The sequence below is a fragment of the Cololabis saira genome, chromosome 20 (assembly GCF_033807715.1).
Source record: "Cololabis saira isolate AMF1-May2022 chromosome 20, fColSai1.1, whole genome shotgun sequence".
Classification (NCBI taxonomy): domain Eukaryota; kingdom Metazoa; phylum Chordata; class Actinopteri; order Beloniformes; family Belonidae; genus Cololabis; species Cololabis saira.
In genome coordinates this window covers 15253340-15279815 of record NC_084606.1, presented here as the reverse complement: position 1 = coordinate 15279815, position 26476 = coordinate 15253340, and the positions used below count along the sequence as shown (strand labels likewise).

The 26476-nt window shown below is 40.1% G+C and overlaps 1 protein-coding gene across 2 annotated transcripts; it reads left to right on the top strand.

Annotated features, from left to right (window-relative positions):
- The first annotated feature begins 1814 nt into the window (after positions 1-1814).
- On the top strand, positions 1815-20863 carry vangl2 (VANGL planar cell polarity protein 2). 2 transcript variants are annotated; one of them, XM_061709986.1, is made up of 9 exons: positions 2003-2028; positions 8263-8298; positions 9031-9272; positions 11636-11759; positions 11852-12459; positions 15801-15937; positions 16200-16335; positions 19236-19482; positions 20240-20863. In XM_061709986.1, the coding sequence occupies exons 3-9, from the start codon at positions 9202-9204 to the stop codon at positions 20495-20497; spliced, it is 1581 nt and encodes a 526-aa protein (XP_061565970.1). In that variant the 5' UTR covers positions 2003-2028; positions 8263-8298; positions 9031-9201; the 3' UTR covers positions 20498-20863. The 2 variants fall into 2 exon arrangements, with proteins under 2 accessions (XP_061565968.1, XP_061565970.1); XM_061709984.1 differs by lacking the exon at positions 8263-8298 and having other exon boundaries at positions 1815-2028.
- The last annotated feature ends 5613 nt before the right edge of the window (positions 20864-26476 follow it).

The following is a 26476-nucleotide window of genomic DNA, read 5'->3' as shown; positions in this document are numbered from 1 at the left end:
GCCTGAACCGGCACACATAGCATACATCAACACATGTGCCTTTTTGGCAACGCTAGATGCCAAAAAGCAAAAAAAAAAATGGCCAAAATTGTGGTGCTTATTGCTCGGCCGAACTTTATTGTAGAGACATCATTCAAGTTTTCAAACACTCGGCCCAATTGGCACTAAAGGACCGTTCAATCTCATTATGCCAATGATTACAGTTTTTGCGATATTAAACTTTCAATAAAAAAAAAATGGCCATTTGACTTTGGACGCTTGTTGCTAGGCAACGGGTTATCGTAGGGACATGATTCAAATGTTTCAAAACTCGCCTCGCTGTGGACTACAACATATTCAAATTTCATGAAGCTATGATTTACATACATTTTAAGTCAAAATGCCCCATCCCCAAAGGTTTATTAACAACCTTTAACGGTTTATAAACAACCCTAAACTACTTATTGGCCATTATTAATCACCCTAAACCACACAACCCCGAAGCAGGGGCTGTGGTTTATTAACAACCCTAAACCACACCCCCTGCGGGGAGCACAGGAATGAATCAGAATCAGAAAAGGGTTTATTGCCAAATTCCTCACACGAGGAATTTGTTCCTAATGCAATACAACCGTAAAAACACCTCAAACTGACATAGAACCACCCCGAACACAACCACTACAGCCACTAAAGGGGACGAATGGGTAGTATAGGCATGCCCATATCAAAATTTCCTGATATTTTCTTGTTGTTGTTATTATTATTATTTGATTATTTTAATTTGTAACGAGTAACAAGGTGGCAAATGTCAAAGTAACAAAGTAAAAGTATATTTTTTAACTTGTAAATTTAGTGAAGTAAAAGTCCTGTTAAAAAAAAAAATGCAAGTAAAGTACAAATCCTCAAAGAAACTACTTAAGTAGTGTAACGAAGTACATCTACTTCATTACTATATGCCTCTGGAGAGGAAAATGATGGAGGATCTTTAGTGCCAAAATCAAATAAATAAATACATCATTAATTAATCAAAATGGGAATGAAATATATCATTAATTAATTAAATGTGTCATTCATTAAAATGGGAATTAAATATATAAGTAATTAATGAAATCTGTCTATTAAAATTAGAATGAAATATGTCATTAATCAATTAAAATACAATCCACCTTAAGTAAAAATATATATTTAATTATTTCAGGATTTAATTATTTCAACATTTAATTAATTAATGACACATTTGATTAATTAATTATATATTTAATTCCTTTTTTAATGAATTAATGACACCCTTAATGAATGGATAAATTAATGATGTATTTATTTATTTAATTTTGGCACAAAAAATTCTCCATAAATATACAGTACAGACCAAAGGTTTGGACACACCTTGTTATTCAAACAAATGGGGAAGTGTGTCCAAACCTTTGGTCTGTACTGTGTGTATATATATATATATATATATATATATATATATATATATATATATATATATATATATATATATATATATATATATATATATATATATATATATATGTGTATGTATGTATGATATATATATATATATATATATATATATATATATATATATATATATATATATATATATATATATATGTATATATATATGTGTATGTATGTATAATTAATAATACAAAATACAGTTTATCCATCTTCCAGCTATTATTCCAAAAAGTTAACACCGGAAGCTGAGTGTGGACTCTCAGCAGATACACCCCTCCCTGTCCCCCCCTCTCTCTCTCTCTCCCTCCCTCTCCCTCTCCCTCCCTCTCCCTCTCCCACCGCAGAAGCGCAGTCCCAGGATGAGGCGCACCTCGCTGCTTCGGATGTGCATGTCAGATTTCTCCTGGGAAATAAAAGAAAGTCTTATCACGCAGAGACGGCCGGAGTCCGCACTCTGTAGTTCTGCAGCTTCTCTGGGGCTGGACGGAGCGGAGAGATGAGAGTTTAGAGGAAGTGAAGTTCTGACGGAGTTTCCCTGGAGACGCGGCTCTTTTGTGCCGCAACTTCTTCCTCCAGGACAGAAAGGTAAGGGAGACTTAAGGCTCATTTATGGTTCCGCGTTACACCAACGCAGAGCTTACGACGGAGGGTACGCGGCGTAGCCTCTTTTATCTCACACCATTGACCTCAGCTTACTTTGCATGTGTTTGAGTTAACCCCCAACCCCCAACTACCCCCACTCTGCTACCATTTGAAGTAGAGTCAGAGCAGGGGCCGCTGGGGCCCCATGTACAAAAAAGAAGAAACAAAACTCACCTGCTGCCAAAGACTTTTTTTTATTTATTCAAACAGGTTACAAACAAAAACAAAAAATAATCAGAATACATAAAATGTATACAAAAAAAAGCAAAACAAAGCAAATAAAGAGACAAATCTATATATATATATATTTTTTATTGAACAGAATTTTTTAAACAAGAAAAACACACTTTATACAAAACTACTAGTAGAGGAAATATAAGAAAAAAGAACATCCAGGAGGTCTTATGAACAAGAGACATATAAACAAAAATAAGATACAAGTAAAGTCAATACAAAGGCATTTCAAAGCAAATAACATCAACATTTCGGAAAGAGACTTAAAAATAAAAAAACTTAAAATAAAACTTAAAATAAAAGATATATCGGTTACTAATTTTTTTGCAGAGTTATTTGACTTAATATTTTTTAAAGAAAGAAAAAAACTTTTGAAATCATTTATAAAAAAATGGAAAGAGGGCTTCATTTTTCTCCACTTACAACAGTGTATGTGGTATTTAGCCAGTAAGAGAATGACATTAACTAAGAAGGACAGTGATTTTTCAATAGTATCTATATAAAAAATAATGTTAACGATTTCTAAATTTGGAATGTCATTCATTTTTAAAGATAGCCAATTTCTAATTTCTTGCCAAAAATTTTTTGAGACAGGACACAATAAAAACATGTGATCAAGTGATTCTTCCGATTCATTGCAAAAAACACAGGGGGCAACTTCAAATTTAAATCTATGTCTCAAAAATTCAGCGGTTGGATACATTTTATTAATCAATTTAAAATGAGTTTCCTTGACTTTGGGGGGAATGGGCCATTTGATATAGTTGGAGTGGGCTTTAGAGACAAATCTATATGTAGATAAATATTTCCTGTTTGAATCAGAATCAGCTTTATTGGCCAAGTTTGAACATTGCCCGACAAGGAATTTGACTCCGGTTATTTCGCTCACTGTACCCAGATTTAAAAGTAGCAACAGTAAATAACAAATATAAGTCCTACCCCTTCCAATGTTCTGTTTTTACAATTTCTTGATTTCACAGAACTCCAAAAGAAAAGCATAAAAGAAAAGAAAAAGTGGTTCAGCTGAGGAAGGCACTTTGGTCATTGGCTGTCAGTTCATGTGTCCATTTCCATTTTGTATCCATTAAGGAGTATTGATTTTAAAGATTTGTTTAAACTTACTTGGTGATTTGCGTGATTTCATTTCATCTTTGCAGTTGTTCCACAGATTAACTCCCATCACTGATACACAGTGGGTTTTGATGTTTGTTCGTACATGCTGTTTTTTGAAATTACATTTCAATTACAAATTACAAGACTGGCTTGTTGAATGTGTGTTAAAGTGAACATATTGTGGAGAGAAAAAAATAAAATTATTTGGGTATTTGAAGTCACAACCAACTCAGCAACTTGCTGGGTTGGCTCTGTTGTACAAATAAGCAGGGTACTGTGAAGAAATGTGTTGTTTTTTTTTCTCCACTCTAAACTACACACCATCCTACATTGGCTATACAGCTGAGGTGTCTTGCAAAGTCTTGAACAACTTTTTCATGAAAGGAAATCAGCAGACAAGAGGGTGGAGTCAAGAGCAGTGTCTGGCTCCACCCCCTAAAACCAGCTGCTGTGAACAGAAGTGTAAAGTTGTTGAAAAGGGAGATTTTGACTGGTATCTCTGCAGGGGGTTGTTTTGTTTCGTTTTTACCAAAAATGTCAGACATTTCATTAAAACTTAAGGAAATAGTTTCAGCTTTTGAAAAAAAAAAAAAAAAAGTGTGATCTCCTTTAAGAGTTAAAGCCAGATCAATAGTTTGAAATTCTACCCTGTCACTGCACGTGGCAACGTTCACATCCCAGCTGAACATGAACGTGAACTGCAGCATAAATCAATCAATGCTGAAATCATTACTGCAGGAGAGGCACGTGGTCTATCGATGGGATTGTTTCCCAACAGGGTCAGAGAGATGCAGACGGTTTTATTTACATTCATGTCGTAACACATCAATTGATTTATAAGAAACTGCTATTTAATCCTCAGATATGCTGTTGAGAAGAATATGGAGGGAATATGATACTGCAAGACAAAAAAATAAAAATAAATCCTACAATTAGTGCAGTTTACCCATTTGGCATGAATTCCTGACTTTTACTGTCTGCGTTTGTTTCAAGAGAGAGAAATATTATCCTTCCTGTAATATTCTCTTTTGCTCTGAACAGCAGCTCCTGCTCGTCTCAAAGGAGGTGCAACCCTCTGGCTGCGTTTCGGTAACCAGTAATTAAATCAGCGACAGGCTGTTGCAGGTGGTCTGAGATATCTGGTTTAAGAACGGCCTAACCTAAAGCTTATGCTCTGGGTTAACATCTGACCGTTGATAAAAGGGACCACTTTCATCCTGCCGGAGCAAAGGTCTAAATATAATTTCCCATTCCGCTTTAGGGATTATGAGTTCTTAGGTTAATGTGATTTCACGATTTAAACCAGAGTGAGCAGAGTGCTCTACTTGACGGATGTTTTGGCACGAACTGCACGCGTCTTTTTGTGTGTGACAAATATGCTCAACTACACAGTAAAGGATTTGAATTCTGTGTTTTCATTAAATGTTATAATGATTGTCTATATGAGATTATGTGTAAAAGCACCACTAAAGTTTGACATGTCAGTATTTAGAGAGTAAATAAATCTTCTGGTCCCTACCAGCTCTTAATATAAAGTAAATACGTCCTCAAATGAACAACACAATATATATCACAATTTATAACTATTCATATTTCATATCGCATGAGAATAACTGAGTCAAAATGTGGAAGCATTGTGTGGAAAAACGTTTCCTTACTGCTTCCACAGGACTCAAGAGAGTAAGTAGCAGGAGGATGCTGTTAATTAAACACGTCATGCCAAAAGTACTTGATATTTTAACTTCTGAAAACTCTGTACGTCCCACTTATTCAAACTTTTCTCAACAAACACATATTGTTTAAAATTTTAAAAGTAAAATTAAGCTTTGGTCAGTAACTTGCCATAAATGCCTTATGTATCTAGATATAGACATAGATAGAAAAACCGTTTAAAAGAATAAGTGTTTTAAAAGTCTGTAGAGTTTCTTGTCTGTTATTCCACATGTGAGGTTTCACATGGCCACAGACAATCAATTGATCGATCCCCAGCAGGTTTGAGCACATCTATAAAAGCAGATGTTTTGGCATTTGGCTGGTGTGCCTTCAGCTGTGTTAACACAACACAAATTAGGACAACTATCAGCAATGATCTTAGAGGAGCAACAGTTGCTGCCCATCATCTGAGATGGGCTGTAATATAATTTTCCTCTTCAATTTTCTCAGGAGTGGGTGTCTAAGTTTAGCCCTAGATCAGATAATGCAATGTACAGAGAAATTATAGAAACCAAACAGCTACTTTTGAGACTCTTGGCCTCAGCTAGCATGTTAAACCAGACATTCTATGAGAGTAAATCAAGAAAATGTCTCCACAGGTATGGTCCATTTGGAATTGTGTCCAGTGTTGAATGTCCCTAATATAAAGTTACATCAAGGCCTGTGCTATATTACAAATGAAAATGTGACATCATTTAGAGTCAGCGTTTCAGAATTCCAGGAATTCAAAGTTGGTACCTTTTCATGGAAAATAAAGGAATGGCCTGGAACTATACTGAATATGTAGCTGTACGTTAGCCCATGAAACAGGGAGCTCAGATGTAGCTAGAAATAAACCACTTTGCACATAATCTTGTTTAAAACAATCATATTCATTACAGAGTAAGTTGAATTTCTACTCCGTGCATTCTTCCATCACATGCATGGATAATTTCAAGAATCCTGAAAAACACATTAAACACAACACTTGGACCATTGAAGTCGCACAGTTTTAGTTGAAGGACGACACCAGGTCAACTAAAGCCTGAATTATGGTTCTGGGTCAAATCGACGCCATGCACACACTGTCGCCGTGACGCCGTCGTGAACCCTTCGGACTTCTCTATTTCGCAGTGCAGTACCCCCTGTGACCGCTAATTCACGATTTTTTTCCTGAATGGTTTATCCAACTTTTTCCGGTCACATAAGGACAACTATTGTGAAAAAAAACAAAACAAAAAAAATCACACATACACGAAGAAAAGAGCACTGAAAGTTTACGACTGCTTCAAACCGGAAACCGGAAATGCGTTGCTTCCAAGTGAACCAATCACAGCCCTCTCGGTCTGTGATTGGTCTGCGTCGCCTCGATGCGTAGTTACAATTTTCGGGAGGTGCACGTCAGTGACGGCGTCAGTGACGGCGTCAGTGACGGCGTCAGTGACGGCGTCAGTGACGGCGTCAGTGACGGCGTCAGTGACGGCGTCAGTGACGGCGTCAGTGACGGCGTCAGTGACGGCGTCAGTGACGGCGTCAGTGACGGCGTCAGTGACGGCGTCAGTGACGGCGTGTGGTCTGCGTTGACGCGTACCACACGCTGTAGGCACGGCGTCACTTTGACGCAGAACCATAACTCAAGCTTTAGGTTTAAATAATGGTACTCGAGTAAAGCTGGTTCGGTAATCACCCCCTAGTCACTATGTAATGGATTACTTCACAATGTGGAGGGAATTGGGGACACTAATTTAGTGACATCAGTGGTAAGCTCATTTTTGTGATGCATTATGGGATATGCTGGGTACACTATGGGCTCCTGCATATTTGTGCAGCACTGCAAAATTGGCAATACACTAAATACTGCACTATAGCTTATAGAGTAGGAGTAGGAGGATTTTGGGAACATCATTTGATGATTCAGAAGGCTAGCTGCTATGGTGCTAGCCAGCTTATTACCGTGATGCTGATTCCTCTGGCTTCTGTTAGTTGTTAGAACATAGGTTGCTAATTCATTATTCCTTTCTCTTTCTGTCAACGTGTCAAGTATCCGTTGTGAATTATTTTAAACACTCTCGTCTTTTCCAATTGTTTTGACAACAATGCATTAGTTTTAGTTAGAAGCTTTTGTCTCCTTATCCCCTCCCCCACAATCCTACAGAGCAATGCCCTGTTCATGTCCAGATTGGACTATTTACAAAATTCCCCAGTTTAACTTCCCAAAGAAAAATTGGAACATTTTCAGAAATGTACAAGAGAATTTCCACTGAGTAGATCTAGAAGAATGGAGGAAGTTTTTGTTTAGCTTTCTGTCATTCAGGTTGAGTTAGACGGGCCATTGTAATTGAAAATTAACTGAAGATCATCTCTCAAACATGCTGCCACCCTCCATGGAAATACTTCCTCCAAGCAGTTGTGCAGTGGAGACCACAGGATCCAAAAGCATGATCATTCAGCCCATCCTCATACCTACAGTATCAGACATGGCCTGAAACCTTAGACCAGACAATGTTTCATCACATGCATCCATCATTATTATCATAAGATAAGAACCTGGCCTCCTTCCTTGAGGGAAGAGAATACCTTGTGGGGCTGTGATCATTGCTCCAATGCAAGTTTGTCACAGATAGATGAATAAAACTCAGTGGATGGAAACATGAAGGTACCTCTTGAAAAACTTCTCACTGATTATTTGCAGCAGTTAAACATTTGTAATGTAATTGTCATTTTGTGTCAATCTACATACTTTTTTAATTAAAAACTGAGACCACTGAGAAACTATGACATGAATTCAAGTTTTCTGTATGGGTTATAGAGCCCACCACCATTCGGGAGCAAGGTAGCTTTACTTGTGCGCCTCCTTGCAAAACATACCTCAGTAGAAGTCCACGTGTGCATCACATGAAATCCTTTAGTTCAATCAGACGGGTGGACACTGGTAGTTACAGCACAAATAGGAGAGCACGAGGAAAGTCATTATTAGATTTACAGCTTGCTTGTTCTTCATGCAGTTTGTAAAGATAAGAAAACAGAAGTTATTTTCTGTTGAAAACTACAATTGGAGACTCTATTTAAAAATCAACTCCCTAAAATCAACTCAACAGAACAAATGAGTAAATTAATTGTCTGTTTTTGCTTTCCGAGGTGTGTGGCTGAGCGAGGAGGGGTGGAGATGGGCCAGTGAGTTGATGTTCTTGTCACCATGACAACTACCCCCCCAAGCCCTGTCTTTTCTCCATCCTAGACTCCCATTCATCCCCATTGTAGCAGCTAAGCTTGGTTGCCCTGGGAGACTACAGGGGAGAAATGAGGAATGTGGCGTCTGTGCAACTGTGCACACCCTATCAACTTAAAATAAAACACTGCAAAAATGTGTTAAGAGATGGAAGAAATTAAGCTCACTTTTTAAATAAAAACAAACTAACAAAAGAAGAAAGTCACTCTAACAAGAGACTGGGACTGTTTTATGCTGCTCTGATGTTCGGCCTCAACTACCATATGTCCTACGCGCATGTCCTGCAGAGCTGAAGGCCATAGTTGGAGCTGGTGTAGGTGCCCCTTTATCAGCTGAGAACAAACTTGGGGCCAGATCAGTTGAGGTTCTCATAAAAACTTCCTCAAAGCGGAAGAATGGACTCAGCTATGTCCTATACTGCAGACAGCACACAAACTTTTGCCCACTGTGAAGTGCCAACAGTTTAACAATGCTTTCTCTCTTCTTGCTGCCGTTCCTTGGAATGTGTCCCTTTTGAGGGGGTTTTACTTGTCTCACATGACAAATTATCTCCTTCCTTCCCTCTCTCACCTCAGTCCTCATCTCTCCCCTTTCTAACATTTTCTGTGCCTCTTACAAAATGACCATTTCTAAAACATATCTCTCACTTCCACCCCTATCCTCCCTTCCCTTCCTAGGCTTTCAAGATAGATTCCCTCAGGAGTAAAGTGGACTTGCTGCGCCTGCCTCTGGCCCTCTCGTCAAAGTCCATCAGCAACTGCAAGAGCCATTTGGGTGTGATCTGGGAGAAGGGCGGCGGCTCGGGGACAGGAGTGCCACGGAAACTCCGCCCCCCGCTGGCCTCTGACATGGACAACGAGTCGACATACTCAGGTTATTCCTTCAAGTCATCTCACTCACGTAGTTCCCGCAAACACAGGTAAGAAATGATCAGCAATCTCTGACAACAGACATGTGGTGCAGCTTTACATGACCCCAAGTAAGATAAAGCAAATAAAAGACATGTTGATGGATGGTTTTCATTAGATGCGATCGTGCCTTGGAGTAAGTAATTCATATCAGATGACTTGGGTCCTGCTCTGGTAATCCTGGCATCACAGCGTTTTTATTTTGCATCTTGTGTTATCATACTATAAATTTCCCCAACCCTTTGATGCCGTAGTTGACGTGGTTGGCATTAAGATATTGCAACCCAGTCTCACATGAAAATGTACCCTGCCTACGTTGGTCCGAAGTGCAAAAACGTAGAGGGGTTACAATATTATAAGTCAGACTTTTGGAATGCAAGAAAATCCGGTTGGTTTTCAAAATAAAACTGCTTTCTGTGGGATGACTCGCTCCGCTATCAAAATCTGGTTTGGGGGGGTATCCCCACCTCCATCCCCGCCGGCATACTGTACGTGGCCGTGTATATATCACGGCCACGTATCCCAGCACCAAAATGTTGCAATTTCAAATTATTATTCTGGCGAGATCTGAAAATAATTCCCAACAACGAGGAAGCATCAAAATATTGATTTTTTTCACAGCACGTCCAACAACCAAAATGTTACTTTTTCACATTTTTAAAACGTTACCGTTTTACATTATTCTGACGAGATCTGAAAAAACGTTGCAACCACGAGCAAGCAAGTGATTATGTAAATTCACAGAGTGAATATTATGAAAGTAAAATATATATATATATTTCTATGCAGAAACTAACTCAAAATATTGATTTCTTTCACTCAAAAAATGAAAAATGTCCACCATGTTTGTTGCTGTCACGGCCAGAATCTTAAAAGTCATGTGACTTGGACGCAAAATGAATAGGCAGAAAAATGTAACAGTTATACATTTCAAAATGTAACAGTTATACATTTCAAGGGCTAATATTGTAACCCCTCTACGTTTTTGCACTTTGGACCAACGTAGGCAGGGTACGTTTTCATGTGAGACTGGGTTGCATATTAGCAATGCACCACATTGCCACCAGATGTAATTAAATCCCAGATTTAACTCTTTCTCAATGATTTAAAGACGTTCCTTGAGTCAAAATGTGTTTGTAGTGATATTCAGCTTTACATTTCTTTTATACCCCAGGAGGTTTTTAAGATACACATCTTGCTTAGGTGTTTGGATTCTGTCAGTAGTTGGATGAATGACAATTTTCTTCAGCTGAATGATGCAAAAACTAAAGTCCTTGTTTGTGCCTTTGACAGGTTTCTCCCTATGATAGTACAGATTCTTGTCCCACTTGCCTCATTTATTAAGCTGTCAGTGACGACCCGCGGGGTAACTCTTGATCTTGTTTTTTCTTTGGATTCTCAAATTAAATCACTCAGTCATTTTTGTTTTTATCAGTTAAAAGATACTGCCAAGCGGAGTCTAATTATGTCACGATCTGAGATGGAGATGATCCTTCATGTCTTCATTTCATCATGTCTTGATTATTGTAACTGGATTTTCACTCCACTGGCTCCCGATTCACTTCAGATTGCATTTTAAAATTCTGGCTTTAACATATAGAGCTTTACTGTAAATGATCAGGCACTTGCTTATACTAGAAACTTTCTGCAGCCTTACGTCCCCAGCAGGGACCTGAGGTCATATGACCAGGGTCTGCTTGTTAGGGAGCAAACACGGCTGAAAGCTGTTTTTATATTTTATGTTTTGTTCCATGTTTTATTGTGAATAACTTTGTGATTATCAGGATTATCTTGAAAGGTGCTATATAAATAAAATGTTACTTATTTACCCTACTTACTTACTTAGTTGGTGTCTTTGAGTGAGCTGTTCAAATTTGCATGGTATTGTGACATCACAGACCCAGATCAGACTAGAATTACTAATTATTATTGTTAGTTCTGTCACAGACATTGCTTTATATAACATCCTCTTTGGTGTACAGGGCATTGGAACAATTGTTTTGGGAACTAGAGATTACTTTATGAGATTGCTTCCATTGTCAGCTTCTCTGCTGTCTTGTTTTTACTAATTTCTTTCACAACCAACCATCTTACGTATTTCCTGGTTCATTATTTCCTGTCATCTTAGCCCCCACCTAGTCGAGCCAAATGGTCTCCTCCACTCTTTCCTCTCCACTGTCGCCTTGTGCTTGTTCGTGATAGGGGATTGCATCGGTTGGCAACCTGTTGGATTTCTAAGACGGGCCTTTCTTCTTAAATTGGCATTATACTGTATAAATCTAGACTCCTATGGAATGAATTGCATTAACGTCTGCTCCAGAATAATTAACCACTCTCATCCTTTGTGTTTTTATGTTTTCTAATGTCTCTCCAGAGAGAGAAGGGACAGGCATCGCTCTAAGAGTCGAGATGTCACCATTCGTGGAGACAAATCTGTGGTCGTGCAGGCTCCAGGGGAACCACTACTGGATGCAGAGTCCAACATAGCTGAAGACAGGGTATACTTTTCACTTACTCACCCTTCCTCACGTGTGGTCCGTTTGAGCCTACAAGCTCTAACACATGTGTCTCTGCTCTCACCTTTCCTAAGGATGACAACTGGGGTGAGACAACCACAGTGGTCACCGGCACCTCTGTAGATAGTATCTCCAATGAAGACCTAACACGGATCAACAAGGACTTGGAGGACTCTTTGCCTCTCGACTGCCGCCGTTACATCAGTCCGGTGCTGGGTGCCATTTTGGGGCTCCTCTCACTGATTACTCCTCTGGCCTTTCTGGCCCTCCCACAGCTTCTGTGGCGGGACACCCTGGAACCTTGTGGAACCCCATGTGAGGGTCATTACATTTCTCTGGCCTTCAAGCTCCTGATCCTCCTCTTCTCCACCTGGGCACTGTTTCTCCGGCCACCCCGAACCACTCTGCCTCGCTTTTTTGTCCTCCGCTGTCTGCTGCTTGCGTTAGTCTTCCTCTTTGTGGCATCATATTGGCTCTTCTATGGAGTACGGGTGCTGGACCCCAGAGAGACAGACTACAGGGGCATTGTGGGATATGCAGCATCTTTGGTGGATGCGCTGCTGTTCATTCAGTACCTGGCCCTGGTGCTGTTAGAGGTCAGACACCTGCAGCCTGCTTTCTGCCTGAAGGTTGTTCGGACCACAGATGGCGTCAGCCGCTTCTATAACGTGGGGCATCTCAGGTTAGTGTTTAAAAATATCCAGAGTATTTGACATTTGTGTTTTTACGTGCATTGATGTTTGATTGTTTCAGGATATGGCCCACAGTCAAGGAGTGACTTATGTGTTTGGTCCCAGGCTGCTTTATTCCAATGATGCTGAATAAATACTACAAAAAAAGTTTTTTTTACCTAGTTTGTCCTAAGGTACACATTCTACACTCTAGTGCTGGCTTCAGTTTCCCTTTATTGGAGACGTTGGTCCATCAGACAACAGCCTTACTTAAGTCGTCGAAGGTTCCTCCATGTTGCACGGCAACAGGGCTTACCAAATGTCCCAAAGAGAGTGAGTTCATTACTTGTCCGAATTCAATCACTTGATCAGAAATCAGGGCTGATCACGTGATTTCCAAATGATCGGTAAGAAATTATCAGATTTATTTAAATTCTTAGTTCACTCAATTACATTTTCGAATTAATAATGATATACTTTTGTTATTGATTGTTTATCAACAAGTTTTACCTTAAACAATAACAGATAATGTCAGGTGGGCAGTAGGCGTAACGTCCATCCTTGAGGAACAGTTGTAACTCCTGAGCTGTTGTCATTGTTGCCAACTTAGAATACCTTTACCTCGGTATGTTCCCCCCGGACCTCAACATTGTCGTAATATGCCAACTAGACCTGAACTGGGTCGCTGGTCCATCTATGTTTCTTTTTTTTTTGTAATCTCCAACTTCATTAAATGTACTTGTAGCCAAATGTGTGCTGAATGTAATTTAGGAACCCAGGTTTGGTAAATATTCAATTTTCAATTCAAATTTATTTAGCAGACCAGCACAACAAACTACAAGAATGATAACAATGATGGCTATGAGATACTTATAAAAAATGGAAGAGGGGAAGAGAAGGAGGTGTGATGGGCACCGCTGAGTGGATCATGTTGGTGCCCCCCTGCAGCATAGGCCTATAGCAGCATATCTACAACAAAGTTATGTTTGAGATTAACTATTATTGACAGATTGGAAGTTGGTTCCATTCTAATGGTTCCTGATAGCAGAAGACCGTCCTCCAAATCTACATTTGGATACACTAGGAACTACGAGTAAACCTGCACACTGAGAACGGAGAGCTCTGCCAGGAACATACCGTACTATTAGGTCTGAAAATATCGCAGAGCTAGGCCGTTTTCGGCTTTTTACGCAAGTAATAAAATTCTGAATTGGATTCTGAGTTTTATGGTTAGCCAATGGAGTGAGGCTAACACTGGAGAAACGTGGTGTCTCTTAATAATAAATATGAGGCGCCAATGTTTTATCAGAATAAATCAGATGATGGTAAAAAATCTCTACTTTTCACCGCAAAAAGGTGTCTGTTGTCCAACCTGAGTCCCTCTCCTACAACAGGAACCTTTTCCCACCCTGTAAAGATTCATGAGAGCTATTTGTGCAGGGCCGTCCCTGGTAATTGGAGACACGCTTCAACGATCTGGCCCCGAAAAATATACCTGGAACTTCTGCGAGTGGAAACCCATTTTTTGTCGCTATAATTAGCGAGTTTTCAGACTCCTCTAGCAACCTTTTTTTTTTTTAAATACTGACTATTGACAAATCTAGTGACTTTTTTCAGGTGTCTTTAGTAGACCCTAACTTGAAGGCTCATATCGTTCACTCTTCTCAGTGAGCAGGCGGTGCTGTTATGGGCTGCTCACGGGGGTCGGACCTCCAGCAGCTCTCAGCTGCCGTCACAGCAGGAGACTTTCACCTCTCGGCATACAGACTGCAAATAAATCCCTATACGAATCCAAAGCTTTCCCAGCGTCATTGATTAATAAATAATACAAAAAATTTGATCAGCACGTCCCTAAAGTTAATAATACAGCCCGTCATAATACAGAGTTTGATGCAATATTTGTGTCCCTGTTATGTATTTCCAACTTTCCGCATTGCCATGCCATACAATACTCAATACACCCCCACTATGTCTCTGTTACTGCTGTTTACCAGAAAAAAATGGGCTGTATGAATGGACGCACGCCCCTTAAAATTGATTTATAAAGTAGTTATCTTTTAAATTCAGATAAAACAGAACGTCTGAGAATAGTCACAGACGTTGTGATTCCACAAATCAGGCAACAAATTGACAAATTAACAAATTGTGCGCATCTGTCCAGTCAAGAAATGAAGGTGTTATATTTGATCATTCAATGTCTTTATACCTTCTCTCTAAACTCCTGATTCATAACTGCGCTCCAGATTAGGTTTGAGATCTGTTGGAGCAGTGATCTTCTTCTTAAACCCTCAGATTATCCAGTCAGGAACTGTTGGTGGTTTCCTACACTTGATTTAAAACTCAGTGGGACCATCAATTTCAAACTGCTCCACCTCAGCTTTTTAATACACTTCCAGTGACCTTATGCTGGATGCATGGACAGCTTTAAAAGGCAGTTAAGACTTTATTAAGACAGTCTCGTAGTTAGTCAAGTCAAATTGTATTTGTATAGCACATATACAGACGGCTGAGCCGCAACCAAAGTGCTTCACAGAAAGTGCTTAAATGCTAAAAACGAAGTTAGTGACAACTTTTATGGTTTTACTGTCTTTTGTTCTCTGTTTTATCGTCCTTCTTTTTCATCCCTATTATCTTATATTATAAATTAAAAGGAATAACATCATTGGTGTATTTTATTGTGAAGTACTGTGATTTTTAACTGTAAAAGACTTTACTTTGTGACTCCACATTCTGGCTTAAGAAAAAACTAGGCTAAGCACACATTTTCTAACCATATCCCTTTATTTGACTGTTAAACGATGTGACATGAGGTCTGACAGGGACCCTTCAAGCGTGTGTTGTGTCTTTCACTTTTACTTGAAGGTTAGAATGTGTAAAACAAAACCCAAAACAACTGAAATAGCAACTGAAAGTTTTTCCTCACCCACACAGTTGCAACCATTTCTTCGTTAAAAGCGACTGTGTAAAAAGGGACTTGTGCTGTCAAGAATAAAACATATTGATCACAAAATATAATTCGGTGGTCATTTAAGAGAATTGTGCCCTTTTCTGTGAATCCATCATGAGATCTGGAAAAATCCCTCAGTTTGAGACCAGTAAGTCCCAGAAAGATGACTGGTTAATGCAAAATGAGCTCCAACAGCTTGTTATAATTATTATCTGGTTTTCATGTCTAATTCTAAGCCTAAAGAGTTTTTTTCTTTGGTACTTGGAATACTTTACCTGCTCTGTTTCTTCTCTTTGTCTTGCATGTTTGGTGTTTACCACTTCCTTTACGTGGTCATACCTCTCAGAGTTGATGTTTTAAAGTATAGCTAACTGAACTTTTCTTCCTGTTCCTGATGCGGTGCAGTATTCAGCGTGCAGCAACGTGGCTCCTGGACTGCTACTACAGTGACTTTCCGGTCTACAACCCTGCCCTGCTTAACCTACCCAAGTCCATCCTCACAAAGCGGATGTCGTCTTTTAAAGTTTACAACTTGGAGGAAGGTACATTATTTTTTCTTTAGAAATAATATAATACTAAATAATATAAACAGGCAAATCATATCATCATAGTACCGCACAGAGACAGAAACAATTCTCTATTACAAAATGTGGCTGAATACCAAGTATCATGTGTCATTGTTGCAGCCCATGTTTCCACCTAAATATAATCAAGTTAGTTTTTACTCTCTTTCTCCATACACGTTATATATGGAATGTAAAGATGAATTGGACTTATCTAATTGTTCTTCCCATCTGTCCACAGATAACGGCACCAACCACTCTACAGGGCAGTCCAGAGCGATGATCGCAACCTCTGCTCGAAGAAGGGACAACTCCCACAACGATTACTACTATGAGGAGGCAGAGATAGAGCGGAGGGTTCGCAAACGCAGAGCTCGGTGGGTAGACCCATTTAGATGAGAAATCCTGTTTAGTATTATTATTATTACCATCATTACTAACACAGAACTTACTAACCTGTTTGGAACTGATGGAAAATGGGTTCTAGTACTCTGTGTTTTTAGGGGGGAGCAAGACAAAGGGAAAACAAAAGGGAAAACCACAACAGTGTTTAAACTCTTAAGCTATACCATGAAAGTAGATCTTCCACTCTCCCTATCCCTATCCTATTGTGAAAGGAAAATGGTCCAGTCCAAGGCTTTCAACCTTTGATGAGAATGAGGTGTGGCTGTCTGATGGGCAGCGAGGACACCGTGATCAGCCCATGTACTAGTAAACTCAACACAAATTAACTCCCAAAAATCACAACAAAGCAACACTGACAATCAGTGCCCTCCCTAAGTGCAGAACACGCGCTGTGCGTAGGGCCTCATCTTCCAACGGGGGCCACGTTTTGCGTGAGGGGACGCATTTGCACGGTAACGAATGTGCGCTACCGGGAGGCGGAGGAGGGGAAAGAAACCTCTAATCTGACCGCGCAATGATTGGCAGCACTCGACATCTGACCAATCAGATTGATGCGCGTGCAGGCTCCTGCAGAGCTACAGAAGGGGAGATTTCAACATGTCGTTCAAAACACATCACAAATCAGGAGCACGCGAGAAAAGAAAAAAAGGCAAAACACCAGGAAACTCGTGCTTCACTTGAAGGTGTGGATGTTATTGAAATAAAACGTTGTAGCACAAACACCTGAGCTGCCACTCATTAGATAGAAATCTCTATCAAGACTGGTGAATTGTGTTTTTCTAGCGGCCCTAATGAACATTTATTGAACGCCTAGTTAACGTCCTCTGCATTCATGTCTGTTGAAAAAGAGTGGTCACATGACCAGTTGGTCGTATATAAGCTATAATTTTCAGCCAATATATAACATATTGGTTATAGTTTTATATCAATTTATGTTGTAAAGAAGTTTAACTTTTTTTAAGGAGATGAACATGCGTCTGTAAAAGGCAGACATGCGTGTTTAGTTCTGATTTCAGACATGCTAGACCTGCTTTGAGGCTTTTTGTGGTGGTTTTGTGGTTTTGAGGTGGTGGAAGTAACTTTCTTTTGTTGAGTAATTGATCGCTATTTGTGACTCTGATTTGTTTATGTCAGTTTTAAGTTTTTTATTTAATATTTATTTATTTCAGGCTGATTTAAACATTTTTTTTTTTACTAATACAGTCAAACTACTTTATCTACTGTATACATACCGTACATTTGTTATTATTGATAAAGGTTATCAAGTTAAATGGCGTATTATACGGTCATTTTGTACCAATGATACATTCGTGATGGGGAGAGGTGTGAGGGCGTGGGGCCGGGGGGCCGGGGGGCCGGGGGGGCTCCAAATAACACATTGCTTAGGGCCCCGATTCGGTCAGGCAATGGACCAACCAAGTGCACCCATAAAGATTAAAACAAGTCAAGATTGCAAATGATACTTGAATTATAAATTGTTTAAATGAAAATACAAAAACTAAAATACCTTTTTGTTCCACGTGCGGCGACTGTTGTTGGCCATCACAAAAATGTCCATGGTTTCCAAATAGAATTTCAAATTTTGATTTGTCTGACCACAGAAGAGTTTTCCTTTTTGCCGCAGACCATTTTAAATGAGTTTTGGCCCAGAGAAAACGGTTTCTGGATTGTGTTCACATAATGGGTTCTTGTCATGATAGAGCCGGCAGCTGCATTTGTGGATTGAGTGATGAGCTGTGTTCACAGACAGTGATCTCTGGAAATGCTCTTGAGCCCAGTCAGTGATATCTGGAGGAGAATCAGGCCCGAAGATCACAAGCATACAGTTTTGACCTTCTCCCTGATTCTCTGGATCGTTTGATGATATTATAAACTGTAGATGATGCAATCTTCAAACTCTTCTCTCTTAATATTTTGTGGCTCCAGTTTCTTTTAGGCAAACTTGCTTGACAGGAAATTTGGGGCAGAGCGAGAGGAAGGACACACAGCAAAGAGTCACAGGCCAGGATTTGAACCTGGGCTGTCTGCATGAGAATGATAGCCTCTGATTTTATGTTAAGGAACATTTTGCATTTTGTTTTCATTTACATTTTACAAAGCATCCCAATTGGCATCTCACATAAACCCCTTGACTGGTTTAAAATGTACCTCTCTAGGCACACTCAGTTCAACGAATTAAAATCCTTCTAATCACACTAAGTATGAATTCCCACCGGTGTGCCTCAGGGTTCTGTCCTGGGTCCTTTGCTTTTCATCATCATTTTCATCTTAACTTCCACCTGGTTTCATTTTTCGTCAGCATTGCATTCATTTTTATTACTATGCAGATGCCACGCAGCTCTTAATCTCCACCAGACCTCACTCCACCCTTCCTCCTTCTTCCCTCGCTGATTGCCTAGTCAAAATAAAATCCTGATTCTCATCAAATTTCCTGGAATAAAACAGTGACGAGACTGAAATGAAACTCAGCTGTACCAAGTCCACCTTAAATGTTATATTTTTATAAGTTTTATAATACCCATTGATAATTCTAGTATCTGTCTTTCCCCTCAGGTTAAGAGTGTCATCCTTGGCAGCACAGTCTCCTTGACTTCCCACATAAAACCTATCACGTCTCGGCTCGACTACTGCAACTCACTTCTGTTTCGTTTCCCTCCAAAAAACTCAGACTTGTTCTTCTCCACCTGTCAAATCACATCTATTTTTTTAAAGAAATATGAATTAAAGCACATTAAAATTCATATCAGGGCAGTGCATTGGAGAAGTTCCCACCATTGCCTCACAATTTGAAGTGTTCAAATCCTTTCCATGTCAGGTTTCCATGTTATCTACATGCTTGCTTAGGCTTTCTCTTACTGTTATATTGCCACAGACTGGTGGTGGCTGTAGAAGAAGCCTTCACCCACATCAAACGGCACCAGGACAGCGACACAGCTGTATCCTCACCCAAGCACCCACGGGAGGTGATGGACCCGAGAGAAGCCGCTCAAGCAATCTTTGCCCCCATGGCACGGGCCATGCAGAAGTATCTCCGTGTGACCAGACAGCAGTCCTACCACAGCATGGAGAGCATCATCAGCCATCTGCAGTTCTGCATTACACACAACATGACCCCCAAGGTCAGAAGAGTGACTGTCAATATGCTGATTTAGATTGCAATACTTAATGAATATACTTTTTATCATTTTCAGTGAATATCTGTATACTGTATAGATCAGGGGTCGGCAACCCAAATTGTTGAAAGAGCCATTTTGGACAAAAAACACAAAAAACAAATATGTCTGGAGCCGCAAAAAATGAAAAGTCTTGTATTAGAATGAAGGCAAATGGCGAAATGTCGAGAAAAAAGTCAAAATGTTGAGAAAAAAGTCAAAATTTCGAGAAAAAAGTTGAAATGTTGAGAAAAAAGTCAAAATGTCGAGAAAAAAGTCAAAATGTCCAGAAAAAAGTTGAAATGTCGAGATTAATGTTGAAGTACAATCTCGAGAAAAAAGTCGAAATGTCTTGAAAAAATTCGAAATTTCGAGAAAAAACTCAAAATTTCGAGAAAAAAGTCGAAATGTCGAGATTAAAAAGGAATGGAAAAAAGAAAAAAAGAGGAAAAAAGGGAAAAAAAGAAGAAAAAAAAGAAAAAAGAAGAAAAAAAGGAAAAAAAAGATCAAACATTTTTGAAAAAGCTCTAGGAGACACTAGGGCGGCGCTAAAGAGCCGCATGCGGCTCTAGAGCCGCGGGTTGCCGACCCCTGGTATAGATTTAACAACATTAAAATCCCACAATATGATGATAAATAGGTACATGGTACCAATTTATGGCTAAAATTATAATAGTTGTTCATTTTCTATCACCTTTCATATGCTTTTTTGATGTTTTCAAAGGCTTTCCTGGAGCGTTACCTCACCCCAGGTCCCACCCTCCAGTACCTGGACAACAACAGAGGGCGCCAGTGGACACTACTGAGCGAGGAGCCAGTGACAGCTTCCCTGCGTCAAGGCCAGGTCTTCTGCCTGAGACGCCTTGATTTTGCGCTGGTTGTCACAGTAACGCCCCTTCCCTTCCTGCGCCTGGGTGAAAAGTTCATTGATCCCAAAAGCCACAAGTTTGTCATGAAGCTTCAGTCAGAGACATCTGTGTAAGAGGAGGGTGACTACTGTACAGAAAAAAGGACAAAAACAGTGAATCTTCAGGAGCTTACATACTGGCATTTCCCCCTTTTGCCGGTCACGGTGCCTGTATGTAGGAGTCGCTTCCCGGAAAGGGGTAAAATCTGATCACTTCTTTTTTTCTGCCTCCAGAGGTAGACTGACGGGTTTGAAAAAGGAGAGATGTGTATGTAAGGGCCAATCCCCCCAATCCGTAACTGAGTTAGAAGTATGAGAATTGAACAACTTTCTGATCACGTATCGGTGCCAACCATAGTCACAAGCATAGAGCCACGTCAGGGACGGGCAGCGTGAAACAACAGCTGGTGAGGAAGACTTGGACACTTCCAGCTGGTGACGAAGACCAGGATATTTCCAGCTGGTGAGGAAGACCTAGATACTGTTCCAGCTGGTGAAGAAGACCTGGATATTTCCAGCTGGTGATGAAGACCAGGACACTTCCAGCTGGGTAGGAAAAACCGGACACTTCCAACTAGAGCCACTGCATCATTTTTATTTCCCGTACTGATGCTGTACATGCAGGTGAACCTGGCTAGTTACACTGTTCAAACCTTCCCAGTCAACTTTTCCACACATCAGCACTCTCTCGTCCACACGCCGCTCTTCCGCTCACCCACGCTCCCGTTAGAAGAACTGTAAAAATATAAAGGAAGCTGACAGCATCTTCTCCACTGTTTTTTTTAATTATTATTAACATGAGCCAATTAACTTGACTGACTCCTTCCGTCTTGTTAACGCAGACGACGTGGAGTCACACTTTGGTTCTGGAATGCCAGTTTCGTGTATGTAAGGACACACATAAATGAGATTTCCCTCTATTCCTTGGTCCAGTATGTAAATGCAAATGGAGTAAAATTAGTGACCCACTTTTACGGAAATGTTACAGAACTCGAGTATGTAAGCGCTTAAATATACTAATATTTCAAGGTATTGGTTTTATTCTGTTTAGTATTATATTGTTATTTGCAAAGTTTTCCTATTTTGAGAAATGTCACACAGTGACAACGCTTTCACGGTGAAAATCTTTCAAATTCATCCCAGAAAAAGGACAAGCCAACATAAGTACCCGACTACTGTCCTTTTAAGTAACACTTTTCTTAGTAAATGCTGACTGTTCACTTCTGATAACGCACTGGGAGCTTCCTCTTCCGGTCACACTTGGCAACAATGACCTTTAGAAGTGTTTTTTGTATAAACGGAACTCTCATCGATTTCGTATACTGGAATTGTTTTTATTTTATTTGTAATTCCAACATATGATTTTATATCTAAGTAAAAGGTATGACAGTAATGTCTGGAAAAACCCTGACTACTTAGTGTATGCAATATTATGTTAGAGACTTCCTTTTTGCTGGACTTTTTCTCATGATCATGGTTCTGTTTTGCTTTTCACTTCTACTTAGCTGTTGATCAAACAATGCAAAACACAACTGAAAGCCTACTTAACCTTTCTGGCCATTTCAGCTGAATCTATTGGGAATAAACTGCTTTTGAATGACTAACTGCACTTCTGATTCCTCTAAATAGCTGGATGAAAGCCGGGCGCTATTTATTATGAATACATTTGAAAGACGGACCGGATAGACACGTACAAAGTAACCACACAACTGCAGTTTCAAAAATGGTTCATTAATTCAGTTTTCTTTTGAAATATTTGTGACAAAAGTTTCATTGTCTTGCCTTAGTGTACTGAGAAGTAGTATTACAAAGCACACCGCAGTTCCTGTTTTCTGGAGTACCAGCGAATTTGGGTTAAAAAAAAAAAGGATAAATCATTTTAACATCAGCTTTACCACAGCACATTCAAATGCCACTGTGCTCATTTTCTGAGGCTGAAGGAGTTTTACCATTTCTGTTTGTGGTGTGTGTGTGTTTTTATTCTTGTTTAACTATATTCAAGGGGTCTTATTGCTGGTCTTGCACATGTGGAGTTGCAGAGCTTTTTGGATACTGAAAAAGTTGGAACCTGCCATGTAAAGGACTGATTGAGGGTAAAAACATGGTTTTAGGGGCAGAATTAGGTTTTGGTCACTATAAGTAGCCCCATATGTGTAGAGTTTCGTGTGTGTGTCAGTCAGTCACCAAAGTAATACCCAGATTCTATCATCTTGTGAATCCAGCACTTTTTTTTCCTCATCAAACTGGTACCAGCATAATCCACATATAACATTGTCATGAAATTTACGCCTTGTGAAAAAAGTCCTTGAACAAATTATTAATATTTGATATTGCAAAGTAAATTGCCACAACACTACAGACTTTTGTCTGATGTTTATTTATTTCCGATAAACCAGTCACAAAGACTCTGCCCAGGCCAAATCCCCCTGACGTGGAACAAATGAGTAGTGGGCGGATGTTGAGCGTAGGAGGGAGGAAGAAGAGGCGGGGGGATTTGTGAACTGCGGTGTAAGTCTGACATGTGTCTCTGTGTCTGTGAAGATAAAAATTCTCAACTGGTGTTCAGTGTAGCAGTAAGAATTGTGTCAGATATTCTGAAGAGTAAAGATTTGAAATATCAATACTTTTAACAACACTAACATTAAAAATGTAATTTCAATGCCATGTTTTCTTTCCCCAGTATAGTATATTTGAGTTTGAATTTTTCTTCCAACACTTTCACGTTTTGATAGATAAGTCAGACTTCTTGGGGTTTGGATTCCTAACAATAAAACTCCTGTATGCCTGGATACGGGGGGCCGACTGCAGACGTCCATGGGCCAGTTGTTACCTGTTATGCTTTTACATTCCCAATCGGTACATTTGAGTGCAGTTCCTTAAAAGCCTGTTGCTGTTTTTATCATCGTTTGCTTTTTGTTTCTTGTACTGAAGCGAAACTCCTAACCCGTGTCTCTGGAGTAATATTGTTTCTAACAGCAACATATTTACTGTTAAACTGTTGTCTTGGAGTTGCTGTTTTTTTCAAATAAATGATTTCGTCACCAAATGTCTGGGGAAAAAAGCAGAAGTTGAAACATGTGAGATGTGGGTGTATGTCACATTTTCCATGTCTTATGACGGACGGAATTCACCCAAGTAAAGAACGATACTCAGAACTTCAAAAGTTGTGAATACTAAATATGGAACAAATGACGGAGTAAAGAATTTACAGTAATATATGAGAGCATTACATAAAAATAAACACTTTGTTGTGTTTATTTTTAAACTTTAAATTTATTGTGCAAGTTTAATTTAATAATTAAAGTGAGGAACACATTTTAAACACAGGTTGACATAAAGATAATTATCGCACTTTTTAATAATGGGAAGTATTTTATTTTTATTAAAACAATATTTGACTTAGTTTTTTGCTCACTTAGTTTTGTGACATGGCTGTAGCCTATTTTTAAAATACTTTATGAACCCATTTTACCAAGTCCTCAAAGCAAGTTTTCCCCGAGGATAATTTCAGGTATCAAAAACGTTATTCTTATCCGTAGAAATGGAATCGTGTGTTTCACCTGTCTGGGTCCATTTTTTTCTGCATGACATCAAGATACTTCCAACAATAATTTGTGATGGAATGGTGACCTGTTCCAGTGACCCCTGCCTTTCATCAAGAGCGAGATCTTCTTCTGTGCCCCTGAATGGGTAGATGTGGATCTAGATAATAAATGAATATGTAACAATGATATGTACTATATCGCCAAAAATATTCACTCACTCACCTAAAGTCAGGTCACTTCCACGGCCACAGGTGTACAAAATCAAGCACCATGATAGGATGTCTCCTGTGGAATAAGGGAATAAGTCACAAAGTAATTAAATTTCCTTGCTACTTAATATTCATAAGCTACATAAAACCACAGAGCAGAGTCAGCAGATGCTGAACCACATGGTCCACAGAGCTTGCTAACTTTCTGCAGAGTCAACAGCTACAGACCTCCACACTTCGTATAGCCTTCAGATTAGCTCCAGTACAGTGTGTAGAGAGCTTCTGGACATGTGTTTCCGTGGCTGAGCAGCTGCAGCCAACCCTTATAAGTGAAATGCGAAGCGTTAGATGCAGAGGTTTAATGGAAGCCGCCAGTGGACTCCGGATCGGTGAACACGTTCTCTGGACTGACGAATCTCTGTCTGCCAATCTGGTAGACAGGTCTGGTTTTGGCGGTTGCCAGAAGGACGGTACTTGTCTGACTGTATTGTGCCAAGTTTGATGGAGAGGGGTTCTGGTGTGAGGTCCTTTCACAGAAAGTTAGCCTCGGCCCCTCAGTTCCATTGAAAGGAAGTCTTAAGCCGGGCATACACTGTGCGATTATCGGCTCGTTTTGAGCCGATTTTCCAGTCGTGCGGATTTCGACCCAATCGTTAGTCGTGCCTCGTGTAGTAGGCTATACGTGGGGTAACGACGAGTGATTAACACCTCACGACGAGCTCCTGATCACGAATCGTGTGCTCGCAAGAAAATCAAACGTGTTTGAAATCCTGGTCGTGCTACGACCCGATTGGCCTCATCCTTTCGCAGAGAGCAGGTGCAATCTCTGATGTCACGTTAAAAACTATTATTTGTAGTTTAAAGTGTTGCAAATTCACATTACAAATCATGTTTTAATAGCAGAAAAAAAGACCGCATTTCCCACGTCTACCTAGCCAATTCCTTGTCCAATCATGACGTTGTTTAATCTTTTTGCATTTATCGCCACACAGAATGGCACAAATTGCTAAAGGCTGATTTATGGTTCCGCGTTACACCAACGCGTACCCTATGCCGTAGGCTCTGCGTTGGTGTAACGCAGAACCATAAATCAGCCTTTAGTGTGCGCTCTGTGTGCTGTTCTGAACTTCTCTGTTGTGCTCATTTTGCTGGGACGTCGGGTCCCTCTGCCGAGACACAACTTTTGCGGTATGCGTTCATTGTTGTGTCTAAAAATGATGTGCAGTGCCCACCCAATCAGAAACGGTACAGATATTTTGTGATTTTTTTTATATATATAAAAAAATACAATTATAAAAAAATAAAGGATCCCCATAACCTTTGATTGAGTGGGCAGGACGCACGTTTGGGTGGGCACAGCCCATCCCTGCCCCAAAACCGGCCTCAAGTTCCAGTAACAGAAGTCCGACGGGAGGATTATGATCGTATAGTGTGAGCAGACGGGTCGCATCCATTCGAGAACTGGAGCGGTGTGTTTTTTTTATTTGTAGTGAGAACATCGATACATCAACCGACACAACTCCATTCATGTGTGACCGCGGCGCAAGGAGAAGAGTCGGTGCAGCCTCCACCACCTTCTCTCCTATTGGACGTGCTGAGATGTTGTCACAGCGTGGGACGGTGAAATTAAAAAATGTTCAATTCGGGCAGGGTTTGCGCAGCGCAAACGCAGCGGCAGGCGCCCTCTCGCCCGCAGAGCGGTCCGCTCTTGCGCCGGTAGCACATAAATGAATGGGAAAGCCACTTTGCGCCCTCTCTGTGAAAGGGGCTTGTTGTTTTTCCCGGGGTACGGAAGAGGGAACTCCTTCCGTGTTAATTTCTGACCAATCAGAGAACAGTTGGTTCGCGCATGGCATTTGTTAACAGCTTTGAACCGCTACAGACGTTTGCCTTGTGAACACAAACGAAAAACGAAACAACTGTATCGATTTAGCCACTGAATCGGAACAAAACAAACGGGCCACAGGTGTGAAAGCACCCTCAGGGTGAAGATTGCGAACCTGGCCTTGGTCCAATATATCCAGTCTGACCTCACAAATTAGTTTCTGGAATGGTAAAGACATTCCCATAAACACACTCCTGAATCTTGGAAAGCCTTTCCAGAAGAATTGAAGCTGTCATCATAACCACAAAGGGTTGGCCAACATCCTATCAAATTCCAGTGGATTAAGAATGGGATGTCAATCAAGTTCATATGCATGTGAGGGCAGTTGAGCGAAAACGTTTGTCCATGCAGTATATTCCATTTAAGAATTCAAGGTCTAAAAGTGACTATTACAAACTAAACCATCATTCCATCT